This window comes from Rhinopithecus roxellana, chromosome 1 (assembly GCF_007565055.1).
Source record: "Rhinopithecus roxellana isolate Shanxi Qingling chromosome 1, ASM756505v1, whole genome shotgun sequence".
NCBI classification, from domain to species: domain Eukaryota; kingdom Metazoa; phylum Chordata; class Mammalia; order Primates; family Cercopithecidae; genus Rhinopithecus; species Rhinopithecus roxellana.
The window spans coordinates 129,843,090-129,868,597 of record NC_044549.1 but is presented as its reverse complement, the minus strand read 5'-3'; the positions used below and the strand labels follow the sequence as shown (position 1 = coordinate 129,868,597).

General features: G+C 37.6%; 1 protein-coding gene and 1 pseudogene across 1 annotated transcript in view; both read right to left on the bottom strand.

Annotated features, from left to right (window-relative positions):
• Window positions 1-25,284, bottom strand: part of EHHADH (enoyl-CoA hydratase and 3-hydroxyacyl CoA dehydrogenase) — a 79,388-nt gene extending 54,104 nt beyond the window's left edge. The window contains exons 1-2 of the mRNA XM_010376587.2: window positions 25,142-25,284; window positions 20,162-20,265 (exon numbers count right to left, since the gene is read on the bottom strand). Of these exons, the coding sequence (XP_010374889.2) occupies window positions 20,162-20,265; window positions 25,142-25,215 (178 nt within the window). The 5' untranslated portion in view covers window positions 25,216-25,284. The remainder of the gene's footprint in view (window positions 1-20,161; window positions 20,266-25,141) is intronic.
• On the bottom strand, window positions 17,216-18,226 carry LOC104672739 (annotated as a pseudogene).
• Window positions 25,285-25,508: the final 224 nt, after the last annotated feature.

The window sequence follows — 25,508 nt, the reverse complement described above, 5'->3', positions numbered from 1 at the left end:
TAACAGACAAACAGAGAGCCAAATCATGAATGAACTCCCATTCACAATAGCTTCAAAGAGAATAAAATACCTAGGAATCCAACTTACAAGGGATGTAAAGGACCTCTTCAAGGAGAACTACAAACCACTGCTCAGTGAAATAAAAGAGGACACTAACAAATGGAAGAACATACCATGCTCATGGATAGGAAGAATCAATATTGTGAAAATGACCATACTGCCCAAGGTAATTTATAGATTCAATGCCATCCCCATTAAGATACCAATGACTTTCTTCACAGAATTGTAAAAATTGCTTTAAAGTTCATATGAAACCAAAAAAGAGCCTGCATTGCCAAGATAATCCTAAGCAAAAAGAACAAAGCTGGAGGCATCATGCTACCTGATTTCAAACTATACTACAAGGCCACAGTAACCAAAACAGCATGGTACTGGTACCAAAACAGAGATATAGACCAATGCAACAGAACAGAGCCCTCAGAAATAATACCACACATCTACAGCCATCTGATCTTTGACAAACCTGAGAAAAACAAGAAATGGGGAAAGGATTCCCTATTTAATAAATGGTGCTGGGAAAATTGGCTAGCCATAAGTAGAAAGCTGAGACTGGATCCTTTCCTTACTCCTTATATGAAAATTAATTCAAGATGGATTAGAGACTTAAATGTTAGACTAATACCATAAAAACCTTAGAATAAAACCTAAGGACATTCAGGACATAGGCATGGGCAAGGACTTCATGTCTAAAACACCAAAAGCAATGGCAGCAAAAGCCAAAATTGACAAATGGGATCTAATTAAACTAAAGAGCTTCTGCACAGCAAAAGAAACTACCATCAGAGTGAACAGGCAACCTACAGAACGGGAGAAAATTCTTACAATCTACTCGTCTGACAAAGTGCTAATATCCAGAACCTATAAAGAACTCAGTCAAATTTACAAGAAAAAAACAAACAACTTCATCAAAAAGTGGGCAAAGGATATGAACAGACACTTCTCAAAAGAAGACATTCATACAGCCAACAGACACATGAAAAAATGCTCATCATCACTCGCCATCAGAGAAATGCAAACCAAAACCACAATGAGATACCATCTCACACCAGTTAGAATGGCAATCATTAAAAAATCAGGAAACAACAGGTGCTGGAGAGGATGTGGAGAAATAGGAACACTTTTACACTGTTGGTGGGATGTAAATTAGTTCAACCATTGTGGAAAACAGTGTGGCGATTCCTCAAGGATCTAGAACTAGAAATACCATTTGACCCAGCCATCCCATTACTGGGGATATACCCAAAGGATTATAAGTCATGCTGCTATAAAGACACATGCACACATATGTTTATTGTGGCACTATTCACAATAGCAAAGACTTGGAATCAACCCAAATGTCCATCAGTGACAGACTGGATTAAGAAAATGTGGCACATATACACCATGGAATACTATGCAGCCATAAAAAAGGATGAGTTCGTGTCCTTTGTAGGGACGTGGATGCAGCTGGAAACCATCATTCTCAGCAAACTATCGCAAGAACAGAGAACCAAATATCGCATGTTCTCACTCATAGGTGGGAAGTGAGCAATGAGATCACTTGGACACAGGAAGGGGAGCATCACACACCGGGTCCTATTGTGGGGAGGGGGAAGGGGGAGGGATAGCATTAGGAGATATACTTAATGTAAATGACGAGTTAATGGGTGAAGCACATCAGCATGGCACATGTATACATATGTAACAAACCTGCACGTTGTACACATGTTCCCTAGAACTTAAAGTATAAAAAAAAAAAAAAAAAAAAAAAAAAACACTAAGCTTGGTACAAGTTTTAAAAATTAATTATTTTATATCTAGCCTATTCATCTTTTTTTCTCTTTTCGCTACCTGTTCCTCATCTAGCAGCAATCCAGGAGTTATGCTTTTTTCTCACCAATTCATTATATTTCACTCTCTAGTCCAGTGTTTTGTTTTGTGTTTTCAATTCCTTTTGGTTCTAGAGAAACAAGATCAATTTCAATCTAAGTCTCAAGCCTATCATTCCTGTAGCTTTAGATTGAGATGGTTTTTTAGATAATAACAGAAATAAACAGTCATTGGATAAATGCATCAAGCACTGTGCTAAGCAGTTTCATATACTGTCTCATTTAATTTTCATAACACCTAAGTTAAGCAGCATAACAATTCCCATTTTACAGGTAAGGAAGTTAATGCTTTGAGACAAGTGACTACTTCAGACATATGACTAATAACTTGTGGAATAGGGATTTAAACTTAGGTAATTTGACTACAAACCCCACATTCTTAAAAGCTATACTATATTCTTCTACTTATAGCAGAAGGTTAGTAGCATTATTATCCCAATTTTTGGAAAACCAAAGCACAGTGTAGTGATTTCACTTTTTAATTATTTCCAGCACACCAAAATCCAATTAATTTTGGGATATTGATTTTATATCCAGCAAAACAGCTAAATTTTCTTATTAATTCTAACAATTTTTAATAGATTATTTTGATTTTCTACAAACATTATTGTATCTTCTGAATAATTAAGTTGTGTTCCTTCTTTTTCATTCCTTATACCTTTTGTTTCTTGTACTAGCTTTACTGGTTATCAAAAACCTTGAATATAATGCAAAAGAAATGGTGAGAGCAGTCAGCTTTGTCTTGTTCCTTTCTCATAAGAAAAGCTTTCAATTTGCCATTTTGTTTGTTTCCTGTAGATTTTTCAAAATGGATACCTTTTGCCTGATTAAGGCATTTTCTTTCTGTACCTCATTTACTACGAATGTTTCTTCTGAATGCACGTCAAATGTTGCAGAATGTCTTTTCTACATCTCGACATAATCATATAATTTTTCTTTTTAATCTTTTAATGGGATGAATTTCATTAATCTAGTGTTCAGCCAATCTGATATTTCTAGGACAAAAGTTATATATTATACTTTTTATATGTTGTTAGATTCAGCTTCACAACACACTAAGATTATTTAAAATTATTTTTATAGATTCAGGGGGTACATGTACAGGTTTGTTACACAGATATATTGCATAATGGTGAGGTTTGGGTTTTTGGTGTGCCTATCACCTCAACAGTGAACATTGTGCCACTTGGTAACTTTTCAACCCTCACCCCAACCTCCTTGCCCTTTTGAAGGTGCCTATGTATATTATTTCCCTCTGTATGTCCATGTGTTCCCATTGTTTAGCTCCCCCTTTATTTCCCTGACAATTATTCCTTCATAATAGCTCCCACTTATAAGTGAGAATATGTGGTATTTGATTTTCTATTTCTGAGCTATTTTACTTAGGATAATGGCCTAAGTAAAGACGTAATTTCATTCTTTTTTATGGCTGTATAGTATGCTATGGTTTTCTTTATCTAATCAACCATTGATAGATCCTTGGGTTGATTCCATGACTTTGCTATCATTAACAGTGCTGTGATAAATATATGAGTATAGTTATCTTTTGATATAATAATTTATGTTCCTTTGGATGGATCTCCAGTAGTTGGATTGCTGGGTCAAATGATAGTTCTGTTTTTAATTCTTTGAGAAATCTCCATACTGTTTTTCCATAAAGGTTATACCAATTTCCATTCCAAATAACAGTGGATAAGCATTCCCTTTTCTCTGTATCCTTGCCAACATGTTCTTGTTTTACTTTTTAATAACAGCCACTCTAAGTGGTGTGAGATAACTCATTGCAGTTTTGATTTACATTTCTCTGATGATTTGTGATGTTGAGAATTTTTTCATGTTTATTGGCCACTTGTGTGTCTTGTTTTGGCAAATGTATATGTCCTATGTGTACTTCAAAAAAAATTTTTAAGTATATATAACCAAAAGATAATGTCCACTTTTTATTTTTTATTATTTTTTTAATTTTTTTAATTTTTATTTTATTATTATTATTATTATACTTTAAGTTCTAGGGTACATGTGCATAACGTGCAGGTTTGTTACATACGTATACTTGTGCCATGTGGTGTGCTGCACCCATCAACTCGTCAGCACCCTTGCTGAGTTGTTTGAGTTCCTTATAGATTCTGGATATTAGTCCTTTGTCAGATGCATAGTTTGCAAATATTTTCTCTCATTCTGTAGGTTGTCTGTTTACTCTGCTGATTACTTCTTTTGCTGTGCAGAAGCTCTTAGTTTAATTAAGTCGCATTCATCTATTTTTGTTTTTGTTGCATTTGAGGTCTTAGTCAAAAGTTATTTGCCTAGGCCAACGTCCAAAAGAGTTTTTCCTAAGTATTCATCCAGGTATTTTTTTGATTTCAGATCTTACACTTAAATCTTTAATCCATCTTGAATTAATTTTTGTATATGGTGAAAGATAGGGGTCCAGCTTCATTCTTCCGCACATGGCGCTCCCATTTTCCCAGCACCATTTACTGAACAGCATGTCCTTTCCCATTGCATATTTTTGTTGACTTTGTTGAAGATCGGTTGGTGTAGGTATGCGGTTTTATTTCTGGATTCTCTATTCTGTTCCACTGATCTATGTGTCTATTTTTGTATCAGTACCATGCTGTTTTGGTTACCATAGCCTTATAATATAATACGAAGTCAGGTAATGTGTTGCCCCCAGCTTTGTTCTTTTTCTTAGGATTGCTTTGGCTATTTGAGCTCTTTTTTGTTTCCATAATTTTGGGATTGTTTTTTCTAAATCCATGAAAAATGACATTGGTAATGTGATAGGAATTACATAGAATCTGTCTATTGTTTTGGGCAGTATGTCCATTTTAACAATATTGATTCTTTCAGTCCATGAGCATGGATGTTTTTCCATTTGTCTGTGTCATCTAACAATTCTTTCATCAGTGCTTTGTAATACCCCTTATAGAGATCTTTCACCTCATTGGTTAAAGGTATTCCTAGGTATTTTATTTTTTTGTGGCTATTGTAAATGGAACTGAGTTTTTGATTTGGTTCTCAGCTTGAACATTATTAGTGTATAGAATGCTACTGATTTTTGTATATTGATTTTGCATCCTGAAATTTACTGAAATCATTTATCAAGTGGAAAAGTCTTTTGGAGGAGTCATTAGGGTTTTCTAGGTATAAGATCATGTTATCAGTGAACAGAGGAAATCTGACTTCCTCTTTTCCAATTTGGATGCCTTTTATTTATTTCTGTTGCCTGATTGCTCTGGCTAGTACTTCCAGTCCTATGTTGACTAGGAGTGGTGAGAGTGGGCATCCTTGTCTTGTTCCAGTTCTTAGGAGTAATGTTGGATTTTACCAAATGCTTTTTCTGCATCTATTGAGGCAATCATGGATTTTGTTTTTAAATTCTGTTTATCTGGTGAATCACAGTTACTGAAGCATCCTAGAAACCCTGCAATAAAGCCCATCTAATATTGATATAATATCTTTTTGAAGTGCTATTGGATTTGGTTTGATAGTATTTTGCTGATGATTTTAGCATTTATGTTCATCAGTTATATTGGCCTTTAGTTTTTCGTTTGTTTTGTTTTGTTTTGTTTTCTTGTGTCCTTGCCTGATTTTGGTATCAAGGTGATACTGCTTTCACAGAATGAGTTAGGGAGGAATCTTTCTTCCTTGATTTTTTGGAATAGTTCCAGTAAAGATTGGTACCAGCTCTTCTTTGTACGTCTGGTAAAATTTGGCTATGAATCTATCTGGTCTTGGACTTTTTTTGGCTGAAAAAATTTTTTATTACTGATTCAATCTCATAACTCAGTATTGGTCTGTTCAGGATTTCTATTTCTTCCTGATTCAATCTTGGGACGTTGTATGTTTACAGAAGTTTATCCATTTTTTTTTTAGGTATTCTAGTTTATGCATGTAGAGATACTCACAGTAGTCTCTGAGCATCTTTTGTCTTTTTGTGGAATCAGCTGTACTATCACCTTTATAATTTCTAATTGTGTTTACTTGAATCTTCTCTCTTTTCTGATTAGTTTACTTAGCAGCATATAAAATTTGTTTCTCTTTTCAAAGAACCAACTTTTCATCTCATTTATCCTTTGTATGTTTTTATACTATATTACCAACTTATATTTGTAATATTTTCATAAGTATATTTCTTTTTTCTGTTTTATTTTTTATTTTTCCATAGGTTATTGGGGTACAGGTGGTGTTTGGTTACATGAGTAACTTCTTTAGTGGGGATTTGTGAGATTTTGGTGCATCTATCACTCAAGCAGTATATACTGCACTATATTTGTAATCTTTTATCCCTTGCCCCACTCCCACCCTTCCCCCCAAGTTCCCAAAGTCCATTGTATCATTCTTATGCCTTTGCATCCCCATAGCTTAGCTCCCACATATCAGTGAGAATGTACAATATTTGGTTTTCCATTCCTGAGTTACTTTATTTAGCATAATAGTCTCCAATCTCATCCAGATTGCTGTGAATGCTGTTAATTCATTCATTTTTATGGCTGAGTAGTATTCCATCACATAAATATATCACAGTTTGTTTGTCTACTTGTTGATTGATGGGCATATGGGTTGGTTCCACAATTTTGCAATTGCAAATTGTGCTGCTATAAACGTGTGTGCAAGTATCTTTTCGTATGACCTTTTTCCTCTGTGTAGATACCAAGCAGTAGGATTGCTGGATCAAATGGTAGTTCTACTTTTAGTTCTTTAAGGAATCTCCATACTGTTTTCCATAGTAGTTGTACTAGTTTACATTCCCACCAGCAATGTACAAGTGTTTCCTTTTCACCGCATCCCTGTCAACATCTATTGTTTTTTGATTTTTTGATTATGGCCATTCTTGCAGGAGTAAGGTGGTATCTCATTGTGGTTTTGATTTGCATTTTCCTGATCATTAGTGATGCTGAGCATTTTTTCATATGTTTGTTGGCTAGTTGTATATCTTCTTTTACGAATTGTCTATTCATGTCCTTAGCCCACTTTTTAATGGGATTGTTTGTTTTTTTCTTGTTGATTTGTTTGAGTTCGTTGTAGAGTCTGGGTATTAGTAGTTTGTTGGATGTATAGATGGTGAAGATTTTCTCCCACTCTGTGGGTTGTCTGTTTACTCTGCTGACTGTTCCTCTTGCCATGCAAAAGCTCATTAGTTTAATTAACTTCCATCTATTTATCTTTGTTTTTATTGCATTTGCTTTTGGGTTCTTGGTCATGAAATCCTTGCCTAAGCCAATTTCTAGAAGGGTTTTTCCAACGTTATCTTCTAGAATTTTTATAGTTTCAGGTTTTATATTTAAGTCCTTGATCCATCTTGAGTTGATTTTTGTATAAGGTGTGAGATGAGGATCCAGTTTCATTCTCCTACATGTGGCTAACCAATTATCCCAGCACCATTTGTAGAAAAGGGTGTCCTTTTCCCACTTCGTTTTTGATTGCTTTGTCAAAGATCAGTTGGCTATAAGTATTTGGGTTTATTTTTTGGGTTCTCTATTCTGTTCCATTGGTCTATGTGCCTATTTTTATACCAGTACCATGCTGTTTTGGTGACTATGGCCTTATAGTATAGTTTGAAATCAGGTAGTGTGATGCCTCCAGATTTCTTATTTTTGCTTAGTCTTGCTTTGGCTGTCCGGGCTCTATTTTGGTTCCATATGAATTTTAGAATTCTTTTTCTAATTCTGTGAAGAATGATGGTGGTATTTTGATGGGGGTTGCATTGAATTTGTAGATTGCTTTTGAGAGCATGGTCATTTTCACAATATTGATTCTACCCATCCATGAGCATGGGATGTATTTCCATTTGTTTACATCATCTAAGATTTCTTTCAGCAGTGTTTTTTAGTTTTCCTTGTAGAAGTCTTTTGACTCCTTGGTTAGGTACATTCCTAAATAGTTTATTTTATTTTTTGCAGCTATTGTAAAAGGGGATGAGTTATTGCTTTCATTATCTGCTTGGTCACTGTTGGTGTATAGAAGAGCTACTGATTTCTGCACATTAATCTTGTATCCGGAAACTGCTGAATTCTTTTATCAGTTCTAGGAACTTTCAGGAGGAGTCTTTAGGGTTTTCAAGGCAAACAATCATATCGTCAGCAAACAATGAACGTTTGACTTCCTCTTTACAGATTTGGATGCCCTTTATTTCTTTCTCTTGTCTGATTGCTCTGGCTAGGACTTCCAGTACTATGTTGAAGAGGAGTGGTGAGAGTGGGCATCCTTGTCCTGTTCCAGTTCTCAGAGGGAATACTTTAAACTTTTCCCCATTCATTATTATGATGGCTGTGGGTTTGTCATAGATGGCTTTTATTACATTGAGTTATGTCCCTTGTACATCAGTTTTGCTGAGTTTTAATAATAATGGGATGTTGGATTTTGTCAAATGCTTTTTCTGCATCTATTGAGATGATCATGTGATTTTTGTTTTTAATTCTGTTTATATGGTGTATCACATTTATTGACTTGTGTATGTTAAACCATCCCTGCATCCCTGGTATGAAACCCAGTTGACCATGGTGGATTATCTTTCTGCTATGTTGTTGGATTCAGTTAGCTAGTATTTCATTAGAGATTTTAGCATATATGTTCATCAAGGATATCGGTCTGTAGTTTTCTTTTTTGGTTATGTCCTGTCCTGGTTTTGGTATTAGGGTGATGCTGGCTTCATAGAATGAATTAGGGAGGGTTCCTCCTTTCTCTTTCTTGTGGAATAATGTCAAAAGGATTGGTACCATGAGGATGGAAGATTTTTCCATTTGTTTGTGTCCTCTCTTATTTCCTTGAGCAGTGGTTTGTAGTTCTCCGTGAAGACATCCTTCACATCCCTTGTTAGCTGTACTCTTAGGTATTTTATTCTCTTTGTAGCAATTGTAAATGGGAGTTCATTCATGATTTGGCTCTGTGCTTGCCTATTGTTTGTGTAAAGGAATGCTTGTGAATTTTGCACATTGATTTTGTATCCTGAGACTTTGCTGAAGTTGCTTATCAGATCAAGAAGTTTTTGGACTGAGATGATCGGGTTTTCTAAATATAAAATCATGCTATCTGCAAACAGAGCCAACGTGACTTCCTCTCTTCCTATTCGAATATGCTTTATTTCTTCGTCTTGCCTGATTGCCCTGGCCAGAAGTTCCAATACTATGTTGAACAGGGGTGGTGAGAGAGGGCATCTTTGTCTTGTACTGGTTTTCAAAGGGAATGCTTCCAGCTTTTGCCCATTTAATATGATATTGGCTGTGGGTTTGTCACAAATAACTCTTATTATTTTGAGTTATGTTTCATTAATACCGAGTTTACTGAGAGTTTTTAACATGAAGAGATGTTGAATATTATCAAAGGCCTTTTCTGCATCTATTGAGATAATCATGTGGTTTTTTCCTTTGGTTCTGTTTATGTCAATATCATGAAAATGGTCATACTGCCCAAAGTAATTTATAGATTCAATGCTATTTTTATGAAACTATCATTGACATTCTTCACAAATTTAGAAAAAACTACTTTAAATTTTACATGGAATCAAAGAAGACCCCATATAACCAAGACAATCCTAAGCAAAAAGAACAAAGCTGGAGGCATCACACTACCTGACTTCAAACTATACTACAAGGTTACAGTAAACAAAACAGCACAGTACTGGTACCAAAACAGACATATAGACCAACGGAGCAGAACAGAGACCTCAGAAATAACACTACACATCTACAACCATCTGAACTTCAACAAAACTGACAAAAACAAGCAATGGGGAAAGGATCTCCTATTAAGTAAATTATGCTGGGAAAACTGGCTAGCCATATGCAGGAAACTGAAACTGGAGCCCTTCCTTACACCTTATACAAAACTTAACTCAATATGGATTACAGACTTAAGTGTAAAACCAAAAACCATAAAAACTCTAGAAGAAAACCTAGGCAATACCACTCAGGACATAGGAATGGGCAAAGCCTTCATCAAAAATGACAAAAGCAATTGCAACAAAAGCCAAAATTGACAAATGGTATCTAATTAAACTAAAGAGCTTCTGCACAGCAAAAGAAACTACCATCAGAATGAACAGGCAACCTAAAGAATGGGAGAGAATTTTTGCAATCTACCCATCTGATAAAGGTCTAATATCCAGTATTTACAAGGAAGTTAAATATATTTGCAAGAAAAAAACAACCCCATCAAAAAGTGGGCAAAGGATATAAACAGACACTTCTCAAAAGAAGACATTCACACAGCCAACAAACATATGAAAAAAGCTCAACATCACTGATCATCAGAGAAATGCAAATCAAAACTGCAATGATATACCATCTCATGCCATGCAGAATGGTGATTATTAAAAAGTCAGGGAACAACAGATCTGGTGAGGCTGTGGAGAAATAGGATCACTTTTATACCATTGGTGGGAATGTAAATTAGTTCAACCATTGTGGAAGAGACTATGGCAATTCCTCAAGGATCTAGAACCAGAAATACCATTTGACCTAGCAATCCCATTACTGGGTATATGCCCAAAGGATTATAAATCATCCTACTATAAAGACACATGCACATGTATATTTATTGCAGGCACTATTTATAACAGCAAAGACATGGAGCCAATGCAAATGCCCATCAATTATAGACTGAATAAAGAAAATGTGGTACATATATACAATGGAATACTATGCAGCCATAAAAAGGGATGAGATCATGTCCTCTGCAGGGACATGGATGAAGCTGGAAGCCATCATCTTCAGCAAACTAACACAGGAACAGAAAACCAAATACTGCATGTTCTCACTGATAAGTGGGAGTTGAACAGTGGGAACACATGGACAGAGAGGGGAACAACACACACCAGGGCCTGTTGGGGGGTTGGGAGGTGAAGGGGGGGAACTTAGAGGACAGATCAATAGGTGCAGCAAACCACCATGCACACATATACCTAAGTAACAAACCTGCATGTTCTGCACATATATCCCATTTTTTTAAAAGAAATAATAATAATAATAATAATAATAATAAAAGGATTGGTACCAATTTGTCTTTGAATGTCTGGCAGAATTCTGCTGTGAATTCATCTGGTCCTGGACTTTTTCTTAGTTGGTAATTTACTGATCTGTTCTGGGTATGTAATTCTTCCTGGTTTAAGCTAGAAGGGTTGCATTTTTTCAGGAATTTATCCATCTCTTCTAGGTTTTCTAGTTTATGTATGTAAAAGTGTTCACAGTAGCCTTGTATTTCAGTGGTGTCAACTGTGATATCTCCTGTTTCATTTCTTCATGAGGTTATTTGGATTTTCTGTCTTCTTGGTTAATCTTACTAATGGTCTATCAATTTTTTTAATCTTTTCAAAGAACCAGCTTTTTGTTTCATTTATCTTTCATATATTTTTGGGGGGTTGGTTCCACTTCACGTAGTTCTGCTCTGATCGTGGTTACTTCTTTTCTTCTGCTGGGTTTGGGTTTGGTTTGTTCTTGTTTCTCTAGTTCCTTGAGGCACTGTGACCTTACAACGTCAGTTTGTGCTCTTTCAGTCTTTTTGATACAGGCATTTAGGGCTATGAACTTTCCTCTTAGCATTGCCTTTGCTGTATCCCAGAGGTATTGATAGATTGTGTCATTATTGTCATTCAGTTTAAAGAATGTTTTCATTTCCATCTTGATTTTGTTTTTGACCCAATGACCATTCAGGAGCAGGTTATTTAATTTCCATATATTTGCATGGTTGGAGGTTCCTTTTAGAGTTGATTCCCTGTTTTATTCCACTGTGGTCTGAGAGAGTGCTTGATATAATTTCAATTTTCTTAAATGTATTGAGGTTCATTTTGTGGCCTATAATACGGTCTATCTTGGAGAAAGTTCGATGCACAGTTGAATAGAATGTGTATTCTGTGGTTGTTGGATGAAATGTTCTGTGTAAATCTGTTAAGTCCATTTGTTCCAAGGTATAGTTTGAATCCATTGTTTTTTTGTTGACTTTCTGTCTTGATGACCTGTCTGGTGCCATCAGTGGAGTACTGAAGTCCCCCACTATTATTGTGCTGCTGTCTATCTCATTTCTTAGGTCTATTAGTAATTGTTTTATAAATTTGGGAGCTCCAGTGTTAGATGCACATATGTTTAGGATTGTGACATCTTCCTGTTGGACAATGCCTTTTACCATTATATCATGTCCCTCTTTGTCTCTTTTAACTGCTGTTGCTTTAAAGTTTGTTTTGTCTGATATAAGAATAGCTACCCCTGCTTGCTTTTAGTATCCATTTGCATGAAATGCCTTTTTCCACCCCTTTAAGTTTATGTGAGTGCTTATGTGTTAGGTGAGTCTCCTGAAGGCAGCAGATAGTTGGTTGGTGAGTTCTTATTCATCCTGCAGTTCTGGATATCTCAAGTGGAGTATTTAGGCCATTTACATTCAATGTTAGTATTGAGATGTGAGGTACTGTTGCATTCATCACGCTATTTGTCACCTGTGTACCTTGGTTTCTTTGGTGTTTTTTTGTTTGTTTTTTGCTTTTTAACTTGTATTTTTGTTTTATAGGTCCCGTGTAATTTATGCTTTAAAGAGGTTCTATTTTGATGTGTTTCCAGGATTTGTTTCAAGATTTAGAGCTCCTTTTAGCAGTTCTTACAGTGGTGGCTTGGTAATGGTGAATTCCCTCAGCATTTGTTTGTCTGAAAAAGACTGTATCTTTCCTTCATATAGGATGCTTAGTTTTGCTGAATAAAAAATTCTTGACTGACAATTGTTTTGTTTGATGGGGCTGAAGATAGAGCCCCACACCCTTCTAGCTTGTAAGGTTTCTGCTGACAAACCTGCTGTTAATATGATAGGTTTTCCTTTATAGGTTACCTGGTACTTTTGTCTCACAGCTCTTAAGACTCTTTTCTTTGTCTTAACTTTAGACAACCTGAAGACAATATGCCAGGTGATGAACTTTTTGTGATGAATTTCCCAGGTGTTCTTTGTGCTTCTTGTATTTGGATGTCTAGATTTCTAGCAAGCCCAGGCAAGTTTTCCTCAAATATTCCCCCAAATATATTTCCCAAACTTCTAGATTTCTGTTCTTCCTCTGTGACACTCATTATTCGTAGGTTTGGTTGTTTAACATAATCCAAAACTTCTTGGAGGCTTTGTTCACATTTTCTTATTCTTTTTTGTCTTGTTGGATTGGATTAATTCAAAGACCTTGTCTTTAAGCTCTGAATTTCTTCCTTCTACTTGCTCAATTCTATTGCTGAGACTTTCCAGAGCATTTTGCATTTCTATAAGTGCATCCAGTGTTTCCTGAATTTTTGATTGTTTTTTCTTCATGCTATCCATTTCCTTGAATATTTCTCCCTTCACTTCTTGTATTGTTTTTTGTATTTCCTTGCACTGGGCTTTACCTTTCTCTGGTGCCTCCCTGATTAGCTTAATAACTAACCTCCTGAATTCTTTTTTCAGGTAAATCAGGGATTTCTTCTTCGTTTGGATCCATTGCTGTGAGTTAATGTGATTTTGGGGTGTGTTACAGTGCCTTGTTTGTCATATTACCAGAGTTGGTTTTCTGGTTCCTTTTCATTTGGGTAGGCTCTGTCAGAGGGAAGGTCTAGGGCTGAAGGCTGTTGTTCAGATTCTTTTGTCACATGGGGTGTTCTCTTGATGTAGTATTCTCCCCCTTTTCCTACGGATGTGGCTTCCTGAGAGCTGAGCTGGAGATTGTCGTCACTCTTCTGGATCTAGCCACCCAGAAAATCTACCAGGCTCTGGGCTGGTATTGGGGGTTGTCTGCACAGAGTCCTGTGATGTGAACTGTCTGTGGATATCCCTCAGCCATGGATACCAGCACCTGTTCTGGTGGAGGTAGCAGGGGGGATGAAATGGACTCTGTGAGGGTTCTTAGCTTTGGTAGTTTGATGCTCTATTTTTGTGCTGGTTGGCCTCCTACTGGGAGGTGGCACTTTCCAGAGGGCATCAGCTGTGGTATTATGGAGAGGAACTGGTAGTGGATGGGGGCTCTAGAACTCCCAAGAGTATATGCCCTTTGTCTTCAGCTACCAGGGTAGAAAGGGAAGGCCCATCAGGTGGGGGCAGAGCTAGGCGTGTCTGAGCTGAGACTCTCCTTAGGCGGGTCTTTCTGTGGCTGCCGTAGGGGATTGAGGTGAGATTCCCCGGTCACTGGAGTCATGTACCTAAACGGATTATGGCTGCCTCTGCTGAGTCATGCAGGTTGTAAGGGAAGTGGGGGAAAGTTGGCAGTCTCAGGCCTCACCCAGCTCTCACACAATCCAAGAGCCTGTCTCACTCCCCATCTAACAGCACCAAGTCTGTTTCCAGGCAGTAGGCAAGCAGGGCTAAGAACTTGCCCCAGACTACCCACCTCCAAGCTGCATAAGGGCTTTAGTTTTTCCCCTGCCTGTGGAGTCTGCACTCCAGATTCACACCCTCCCCCGAGTTCTGGCCAGGAGGCTTCTAGACTAGTTCAAATTGTTACAAAGTTCGGCTGGAGACTTCCTTCTCTCTGTGGTGTTTTCCCCATGACTCTGGCCACCCTCTCAGAGGATCTCTATGATGTCAGGCAGGAACAGCCTGCTTAGGGATGGTCCCAGCAAGCTCCGAGGGCCTTTCCCGCTGCATCCTCTACCCCTGTATTTCATACGGCTCTCTAAATTGACTCAGCTCCAGGTAAGGTAAGGATGTTCTCCCACAAACTAGACCTTCAGTTTCCCCAGTGGGGGTGTGTGTTCAGGAATGGAGGATCTCCCTTTCCCATTTCTGCAGTTTGGGCACTCACAGTATTTGGGATGTCTCCTGTGTCCTGCAGGAGCAGTCTGCTTCCTTCAGAGGGTCTGTGGGTCCCTTGGGATTCCTGATTTATTCTTGTAGTCATTCTGGAGCTAAAATTCACGATGTGAGCCTCTGCATGCTGCTCTGTCCATCCAAGTCAGAGCTGCAATCTAGTCCTGACTCCCGTCTACCATGATGATCCTTAATCCTCATTATTATTATTTTTGTCTCAATCTCATTCAGTTCTGCTCAGATCTTTGTTATTTCTTTTCTTCTGCTAGCTCTGGGTTTGGTTTGTTCTTGTTTTTCTATTTCCATGAGGTGCAACATCAGGTTGCAATTTTAGATCTTTCTATATTTTAAAAAAATTTCTGCCTTGATTTCCTCATTTACCTAATGAACATTCAGGAGCAAGTTGTTTAGTTCCCATGTATTTGTAGAGTTTTGAGAGTTCCTCTTGCTATTGATTTCTACTTTTATTCCACTATAATATGAAAAGATACTTGATATGATTTAGATTTTTTTGAATTTGTTGAGGTTTATGGCCAAACATATGATCTATTTTGGAGAATGTTCTATGCACAGAATGTCCCATGCACAAATGAGAAAAATGCATATTTTGCAGTTGTTGCATAGAATGTTCTATAAATGTCTATTAGGTCCACTTGGGCTAAAGTCTAGTTTAAGTCCATAGTTTCTTTGCTGATTTTCTGCCTTAATCATCTGTCTAGTGCTGTCAGTGGGGTTTTGAAGTCTTCCCTTATTATTGTATTGCTGTCTATCTCTTTTCTTAGGTTAAGTAGTATTTGTTTTATAAATCTGGGTTGTCCATTTTGGGATGCATATATTTTTAAGACAGCTATACCTTCTTCTTGTATTGAACCCTTTATCATTATATAATAAATTACTGTTGTTGATTTAAAATCTGCTTTATCTGACATAAGCATAGCTACTACTGCTCATTTTTGTTTTCTGTTTGCATGATGTATCTTTTTCCACTCCTTTGAGTTTATGTGTGTCTTTACCAAAGGGTGTCACTTGTGGGCAGAAAACGATTAGTTTTTTTTTTTTTTTTTTAATCCAATTTGCCAGTCTATATCTTTAAGTGGAGTATTTAGGCCATTTATGTTCAAGGTTAATATTGATATATGAGGTTTTGTTCCCGTCATAATGTTGTTACCTAGTTGCTTTGTTGTCTCAATTTACACTAAGATTTTTATATCTACATTTATAAATGAAATTAGCCTGTAATTTTTCTTTTCCATACTGTCCTTGTCAGGTGTTAGTATCAAGGGTATGCTGCCTCAAAAAATGAGTTGGGAAGTGTACCGAGTTGAATAGTGTTCACCCAGAAGCTGTGAGTGTGACATTTGGAAATAAGGTCTTTGCAGATGTTATCAAATTAAGATAAGGTCATGCTGGGTTAGGGTAGGCCTATTGAAGATCAGGAAAATTTAGACATGGAGGAAAGGAAGCCATGTGATTAAAGTGAGACTGGAGTGATGCATCCATAGGCCAAGGATTGCTAGCAACCATAAGAAGCTAGAAGAGGCAAGGAAGGATTCTTCCCTAAAGAAAACAGAGGAAGAATGACCCTGCTGATATCTTGATTACAAACTTCTATCCTCCAGAGCTATGAGAGAATAGATTTCTGTTGTTTTTAGCCATTTAGTTTGTGGCAATTTGTTATGGTGCTCTAGGAAACTAATAGAGAAAGTGTTCCCACTTTTTTGATTCTCTAAAATGTTTATGTAAAATTGGAATATTTTCCTTGACTTTACAGTAGACCTTGCCAATGGAGTCTTCTGGGTCAAGTATTTACTTGGTGAGATTTTTGATTACTGATTGAATTTCTTTAACGATTACAGAACTATTTGGATTTTCTATTTCTTCTTGAGTTAATTTTGAGAAGCTATTTTTTACATGTTCATAATATTTTCATTATCTTTCTTTTTTCACTGTTATGATAACTTTGATTTATCTTGCATTTTACAGAAGTCTATGAACGATTTTTAAAAAGCACCTCCTTACCCCATATCACGTTTCTCTGACAGGTGTTAAAGTAGGCTATAAGTATGTCAACAGCTTGAGCATCAGTGTCTTGCAAGGATTTCAGACCAACCAACCACCAGCCAAAGAACTTGGCAGCTTTTTAATCTTGTTTTTAATACAATGGTATATCCACTCTGATGGCAAACCAGTCTAGCCACATCTCTACAACACACTTTGAAAAATCAATGATGGCCGGGCGCGGTGGCTCAAGCCTGTAATCCCAGCACTTTGGGAGGCCGAGATGGGCAGATCACAAGGTCAGGAGATCGAGACCATCCTGGCTAACCCGGTGAAACCCCGTCTCTACTAAAAAATACAAAAAACTAGCCGGGCGAGGTGGCGGGCACTTGTAGTCCCAGCTACTCGGGAGGCTGAGGCAGGAGAATGGCATAAACCCAGGAGGCGGAGCTTGCAGTGAGCTGAGATCCGGCCACTGCACTCCAGCCTGGGCGACAGAGCGAGACTCCGTCTCAAAAAAAAAAAAAAAAGAAAAGTCAGTGATTAGCAAATTAGTTAGCTTTGGCACGGAGCTGTGCTCGCTTGCCCATGACAGTCTGAAAGCAGGTTTTGATACTGGCAACAGCACATCTAGAATGACAAGTTTCACACTGTAGGAAGTAAGAGTTGCATGTCCTTCTGCAGGATTGTGTCCAGTGATCTGCATGTGTGACAAACGACACATGCCTTGATAAATCTTTGTAAGACATTTTCTATCTGTTTCTGTTGGAATCTTCCTTTACAAGTTGGTTATTACCATCTATAGAACCACTTGTACCCAATTCAGCCAACAAAAATGCAAGTGTGCTGTGATGTAATAGTTTACAGATATCTGTAAAGTTGACAAAAGAAGTTTTCTTGGTTCCTACTCGGACGACCTGCGGAGGTTTCATAATGAATTTCTTTTTCTCCCCAGCAACCATATCTGAATTCTTTTCCCTTATGATGTTGAACACACGATTCAGCAGCTCCTCTTACGTGTAGTCTCCTTCTGAGCCTACCCAAGCAGGGCCTGTCTGATTACTGAATGAGATATCGTCATCTTTTTTTGCTGTCTTCATCTTCTAGAGCTTCATCTTTTTCTAGCATTTCATCCTCATCTGGGTACTTGACATTCTTCTTTTTCTTGCCAAGCATAATGTCAAGGTCATGCTCTGGTTCAGCTGGTCCTTGAACATCACTTTCAATCTTAAGATCCTTTACATCTTCTTCAGCGTCATCAATATCAAATATCTTTTTTGTTTTTTTCTTTTTTCTATTGATTAAAGAAGTTCTGGTCATCTAGATCATCAGAAGCATCTTTTTTCCTACTGTCCTCATCATCAGCTTCCAAATTTTTGTCCTCAGTTGGCTCTGGCTCCAGACTTTTGTTTCTGAAGGCTGCGTTTCCTCTGTTTGGGTATCCCCTTCCTCATCTAACATAAAAGGCTTCTTCTTCATCTTCTTTTCTTCTTGCTCATAGTGGGATCAAAAATCACCTCATCCCCAGACATGGATGCGGCTCCAGTGGGCTCAGCATGGACAAGAAGTCAGACAGGTCACCCCCAGGCCCCGCAGCAGCGCTGCTCCTGCCAATACCTCTCCCACTACTGCACTAGGCTCTTGTATCAGACAAAGGGCCATTATCTTTCTTAAAGGCTATAGTATCTGCAATGATATCCCTTTCATCATTCTTCATATGCATTGTTTGTGCCTTATCTTCTCCTTCAATCTCTCCAGAGTTTGTGAATTGTATTAGTCTCAAAAAACTGACATTGTTGTTCCTCTTGATTCAAATGTTTTCTATTTCATTAATTTCTCCTCTTTATTATTTCCTTTCTTCTACTTGATTAGGGTATATTTTACTGTTAGTCAGTTCCTTTATATAAATATTTAAGTCATTACATTTCAGCCTGTTTTCTTTTCTAATATATATTTTTAAAGCTATAAATTTCCTGATAAGTTTTATTTGAGCTGCATCCCTCAAGTTTTATATTATGTTTTCATTGCCATTCAGTTCCCAATTTTTTCTAAATTCCATTATTTCTGTTTTCACTCAGAGGATATTGGAAATTAACTTCCAAACATATGAGAATTACTAGTTATATTTTGTTATTGATTTCTAGCTTAATTGCATTGTTGTCAGATAATATATTCTTAATGAAATTTATTTAGATAAGATTTTATAATTCAGTATCTAGTCAATTTTTGTAAACATTCCAGATGTATTTCAGAAGAATGTATATTCTCCCATTTTGGGGTGCATTGTTCTATGTACATGCATTAAGCCAAGTTTCATAATCCCTAATACTTTTTTAGAAGAATAATTTTTTCTGCCTCCTAACTCTAATTGCATTCTCTCATCTACCTTCTTTCTTACAAAGAAATATCAAGTTCTTTATCATTCCGATCACTTTTTCCATGCGTCATTGTCATCCTCTTGGGTGCCAAACCTTAAGTTTCCAAACAGTGAGTAAGCTATTTAATAACTGGTTAAGGTTTGGGACATTATATTAATCTCTTTCAGGCTCAAAATCTCTTCTTACTTGTAAATGAGGATTGTAGGACTAACTGAGAATTAAAATAGAATGTGTTTAAAAATACTATTACTTTTATTATTATTAATAAATAACCTACATGGTACTAGCACATAACAGGCAAGATAAATGGTAATATTATAATGATTCACATTTTTATATTTATTTATTGCCATGATTCTAACATCTGTGTCTTTTCAGGCTACGATTAACACACATTAAATTTCTCTGGCTACAGTAAGGTTGAATAGGCCCCCATATCCATGTGACTTTTGTCAAAGGGTATAATGTATTCATTAAGGAAAAGATGCCATATATACCATTGAATAAATCACCATTTCAAAATACTTTTTCCATATTTTGTCAATAATTTTGCATCTTTACACAATAACCCAATAAAACAGTGCCATGGTCACCGAGATGGGTGATTATCAGAAGAAAAATGAATTCTATTATAAGACTCTGTGTGAATTAAACAGTAACATTTATTGACCATCTTCTGTGTATAGGTACTGTAGTAGAGGCTTTCAGATATGTTATCTCATTTAATGTCACAAAAACCCCTTAAAATAGATATTATTGTTCCTACTTTATAGATAGAGAAATTGAGGTTCAGGAGGTTAAAGAGATTTGCCCAAGCCCATATGTTGTGGAGATACATGCAATGCAGGTATATATCAGCAGGTGTATAACAGCCATCAAGTCTGGAACTAAATATACTCTAAAACCCCAATCCACTATAAAAGAAACTAAGCCCAAAGACTTCTCTGGGTCTCTCTTGTAATTCCTGTCCCTTTCTCCACAATGTTTCTCATTCTCACTCAAGTCTGTCATTTCCATTACCTACACTCAGTTATTACCCACAAGCACAGCTAATGTAGTATTGGTCTCAGTCTGTGGTTGGATTCCAGAGATAGTGGGAAAGGGTTAGATTTAAGTTACCTGCAGAAAATTTGCCCTCTGCTCCACAAATCACAATGGCTTTTATTGTATTGTCTATTACAGCTTTCTGTAGTCCTTCTTTTACATCACGGAGTACAGCCGTACTAAAAGAAAACAAAATACATAAAGTAAATTAGTCAGAATTAAATTCCTACCATTCAGAGTGTTTTCCTTTCGTAACAAGGAAAAATTAAACACACACATAATGGATAAGAACTGTAGATACTTCTCAATAAAGCTTCCAACAAATAATATATGTGTCTACTATGACTATTATATTTGTTCTACAAATAATATATGTGCCTATGATTAATTAAGCACTGAACAGATTAAATGAATCCACTTTTTAAAAATGTAATTTTCCTGCCCTGTGCTTTCACTTTGACCACTTAAAACTGGCACCAACCAATTTAAAAATATTATTACATGTCTTCTATATACTGTACAAGGAGTTATCCAATACTTGTACATAATTTATCATGTAAGGTGCACTAAGATGAGTGCTGTAACAAAGGTACAAAGAAAAAGTGATGTTGAAGTTGAGAAGGGTGAAATGACTTTCAATTTTTCATATTGGTAAAATATAAGAAAATTAAATGAGAAACAGTCTAGGAGCTGTGGCAGGGGCTGTGAGTTACCTCAAATATCCATTCCTCTCCGTCTTCTTCATAGTATTAAAACACCTGGTTTTTACTTGAATATATGTGATAGGGTTTTGGCTCTTAATCCCCACCAAAACTTCATTTTGAATTGCAATCCCCACATATCAGGGAAAGATCTGGCGGGAGGTGACTGGATCATACCAATGGTTTGCCCCATGCTGTTGTTCTATGAGGGAATTCTCAGGAGATCTAGTGGTTTATAAGTGGCAGTCCCCCCTGCACTCACGCCTCTCTCCTGCCACCTTGTGAAGAAGGTACTTGCTTCTCCTTTGCCTTCTGCCATGATTGTAAGTTTCCCCAGGCTTCCCCAGCCATGTGGAACTGGCAGTCAATTAAACCTCCCTCCTTTATAAATTACCCAGTCTTGGGTATGTCTTTATAGCAAAGTGAAAATGGACTAATACAAAAATATGGTTGCCCAAAAGAAAGACTACATTTTCCAGCCTGCTTTACAGTAAGGTCCGCACAAGGAACTAAGTTCTAGCCAATGGGATGGAAGCATATTTGGTATATGCAACTTTTGGGAAGGGTTCTTAAAGATTTGGGTATGCTTTTCCCTTTTTCTTTCCTTCCTACTCCTGGCACCAATGATGGTTAGATCAGGAGCAGCCACCTTGGATCAGGAGATAGAAGCTATGTATTGAGGATGGTAGAGCAAGAGATAGACAGAAGAAATAATTGAGGCCCTTGTTGATTGTGGAGCAGCTGTATCATTCCAGGACACTGTCGTGAGAGAAATTAGCTTTTTATTGTCTAGTTCACTATTATCTTGAATATTGTGTCAGTGACAGCCAAGCATAATCTTAGATAAGAGATAAAGGCAAGATCGTGGAAAGATAGGGCATGTAGCAGATTTTGCCAAGTTTTAGTATATGAGGAAGTCATCCACAAAAGAGATAGCTAAAACCAAGACTGAATGAGTCTACCAATGGAAAAGAGAGCTGAGGTCTGATCCTCTGGATATATCTTCATTTAAGAAGTGGGACAAGCTCAGCAGCGTGATTCAGGAAGTGAGCTCAAAGTCACAAAGACCAAGAGAGAAAATTTGTGAAGAAGGAGGGGATTAATAAGTACCAAGCAACCGAAGAGAATCTAGGGCAAGTGGTGAGGAACTGCTTAAAAGAAAAATCACAGAACCAGATTCCAATCAGTTTTGCCTTGGAATTCCAAGTATTCTGGGTAAAATCTCTGTTCTTTAGTATACAGGGTTAAAAATAAGTTTTAAAACAAAACAAACAACAACAAACTTCTGTAAAGGCCATATTGTTAAGACCAATAACTATGAGTTAAAAACCCAAGCAATAAAAAGGATACTTGCCCTTGTATATAATGGTTCCCTTTCACCTAATTACTTTTCACCTCTTAACCTAGATGAAATCAGACAAAACCTCTTGCCTTCAGCTGGTTAATTAGAAGCCAAATCTGATCATGAAAAGCAAATTCAGAACCATTATATAATCAAAAAATCCAAAAGGCACACATTTCCTTCTGAATAAACAATGCCTACAAAACTAGCCAAAATTAGCTCAATCAGTGCCACTGAGGAGAAGAAACCAGCTTTTCCTATTTCAACCAATCTTCCTTTTATATTTATGCTCATAATTTTGCAAATATCAAAAACAGGAAAAAAATGAAAATAGCTATAACAGATACACACTTTACTAGATTCAAGCTGACAGAGAGTCACAGCAATGTAAAGGCCACAGAAGTTACGAAATTATTTTCTCCTGTTAATACTGTCAGGCATAAGGAAATAGAATCTGGAGTAGAGACAGCATTTCATGACTACTGACCAAAACTCTTCAGCTTCTTTGACTATAGGAGGTCTTTCTTTTTTTTCAGACAGTTTGTTTGTTTGTTTGTTTTTTAACCAAACGTCATCAAATCAAGTTTGTGGCTTGTGACCAGGATTTTTTCAAAGGAAAAGAAGAGAAAATAGACTATATCAAACAATACACCAAGTAAGGATAGGTTTTGTTTTAGGAAACTGTTTTCAGTTACGTGTTTGTATGTGTGTCTTGAATTGCTATTAAAAACGTGAGCTTTCTTAGTCTGTGGATCATAGTAAAGCAATAGTGTGAAAGCCATTGTTCTGGGAGACAGGCCTATTAATCAGGCATGTCCTACGCTTATAAAGGGGGCTGGTGTTTATCTGAATGGAAGCAAACATGGCTGCTAAACTAGCAATGAAGGATTTAAACTATTTGTTTTGGGGAAAAAAATTACATATATGTGTGTGTTACACTCAAGTAAGAATCTCTCAATCAGCTAGGAAGAGACACCTTCCCATATAAAATGAGAAATAGGAAGCGGAAAAGGAAGAAAGGGAGGAAAGAAAGAAAAGTGTAATAAAAAAATTGAGGAATCTATTAAACTTGAGGAACTCCTAGGATGTACATTTCTACCTAAAAAAAAGTTCAGAAGACAGACGAAAAAGGGCAGAGAAGTACTTATTCCCAAGTGGAGAATATCTTCTTGATGAAACTGAAGTGAGTCCTGAGTAGCAGGGACTGTTGTTAGGGGCATGAATAGGTCTTCTGACTAACAGGAATGATAACCAACATCTGTTAAATGCCACTTTATAATTTCCAGCTGATTTAAACTTCACAACTTTATGAAGTAGGCCCTAACATTTCTCCTCCAAAGGGGATGGGGGTGGTACAAGCGGTTGCATGGGTGGGCAGGGAGAGCAGGTTAAATTCCAGAAACATTTGAAACAGTTGTCAGAGGCTAGGCACGTGGCTCACGCCTGTAATCCCAGCACTTTGGGAGGCCGAGGTGGGTGGATCACGAGGTCAGGAGATTGAGACCATCCTGGCCAACACGGTGAAACCCTGTCTCTACTAAAATACAAAAAATTAGCTGGGTGTGGTGGCGCACACCTGTAGGCCCAGCTACTCAGGAGGCCGAGGCAGGGGAATCACTTGAACCTGGGAGGCAGAAGTTGCAGTGAGTCAAGATCACACCACTGCACTCCAGCCTGGCCACAGAGCAAGACTCCATCTCAAAACAAACAAACTAACTAAAAAATAAAAAAGAACAGTTGTCAGAAAACATTCCTAGTCATGAGTATTAGAGTATGGAACTTTTCCCCCTAAGGTCCTAATATCTAGCAATTCTAATCAGTATACAGACCCGTCCAAAATGGACAAGTAATCAAATTACTTACGTTTTTCTTTGTCAAAACCAACATAACAGATATTTTGCTTTTTATTCTGGGAATGGCAAGTTAGTAGACATGTCATCCTTATGTGATTTTAGTCCTGCATTTTTTTGGCATTATTAAATGTAATAACTCATATTGAATTAATATTAATACTAATGATAAATCTGATGACAGTAGGATTTTTAAATTGTATTAAAATTAGCAGGTCTTCTCATTTCAGTCTCTTTGCTTCAGCAGCATGTGATAAGAATTTTGACCAAAGACCTTTCTCTCTATGCTTTATATATTCTTGGTAAATTATGATTTCCACTAATCTTATTCCCTGTGGATAGGTAATTCTTCTTCAAGGCTGATGTATAACTACTTTTTTTAAGAGATGTAGAATGACCAAACCGAACAACTTCATTACTTTTCAAAAGAGCAACATTGATGTCACTTTTTAATATTTTAAGTGCACCACACAAGGCAAATACCTCCCAGTGAGAAAAAGAAGACAAGGTGCAGTTTTTCAGAAAACGTCATTACATAGGGTTAGTCTGATGTGAGTCTTCCTCGGAAGCACCAAAGTCCTGAGGTTTAAACAAATCAGGAGAAATAATTTTGCGTTTCTGGACCAGGGCACAATTCTGCTTTAATCACTGCGCTGGCATTAGTGGGACTTTTATTATTATTTTTAAATATTAAACCATTTTATTGCCCTATTCCGAAAGCCTTTAGCCAAACATTGTAAGGGCAGCCTGGACTCAAAGTTGGGGAGTGAGATTGGATCAAAGTCCAACATCAAACTAAGTTAAGACCTTTGGATTAGAAAGTCGGCCTGCAAAGCCAAAGTTGCAAGTAAGCAGGAGGACTCTGCATGAAGGAACAGGTTTAGGCGGACTCCCTAAGTGCTGATCTGTCTCAGCCTCAGTTTCTTTATCAGTAAAACGGGGACAAGAGTTCTCTGCGAAGATTAACCAAGCTAATCTAGGTTAAAAAAAAAAAAAAAAAGGAAAGAAAGAAAAAGAAAAAAAAGGCTCCTGGCATGTACCAGTTGCTCAACTCTGAGTGTCCTTCTCGGTTTAAACCAGCCGGGGAGAGTCAAAGCCTCCGGAGCCGGAGAGCGGGTAAGGCCCGCACGGTCTCCAGGCTGGAGGCGACCGAGCCCGTTACCTGATCGCGTTGACCGGCGGGTTTCGGAGGCGGATCAGCGCCAAGGCGTTGTGCAGCCGCGTATACTCGGCCATGTTTCTTCTATCACCGAGGGCACCTCTGCCTCTCGCCGCCAGGCAAAGCCACTTTTCCGGGCGCGCCCGGCCCCCAGAGGAGGGACGCCGGCTGGGCCAATGCGAGCCCGGGCGCCGCCTCCCGCCGCGCCTCTTCCCACCCAGCCCTCCTCTCCAGAGACCCCACCCCGCGCTCTCCAGACGCTTGTCGCTTTCTCTTTATTGACTCCTATGCTGCTCCCACCACAAGGTACAGCAAGGAGAATGATGGAAACAGGTGTAATTGCCGGCAAGCTGAAGTTTGCAACCCCTTG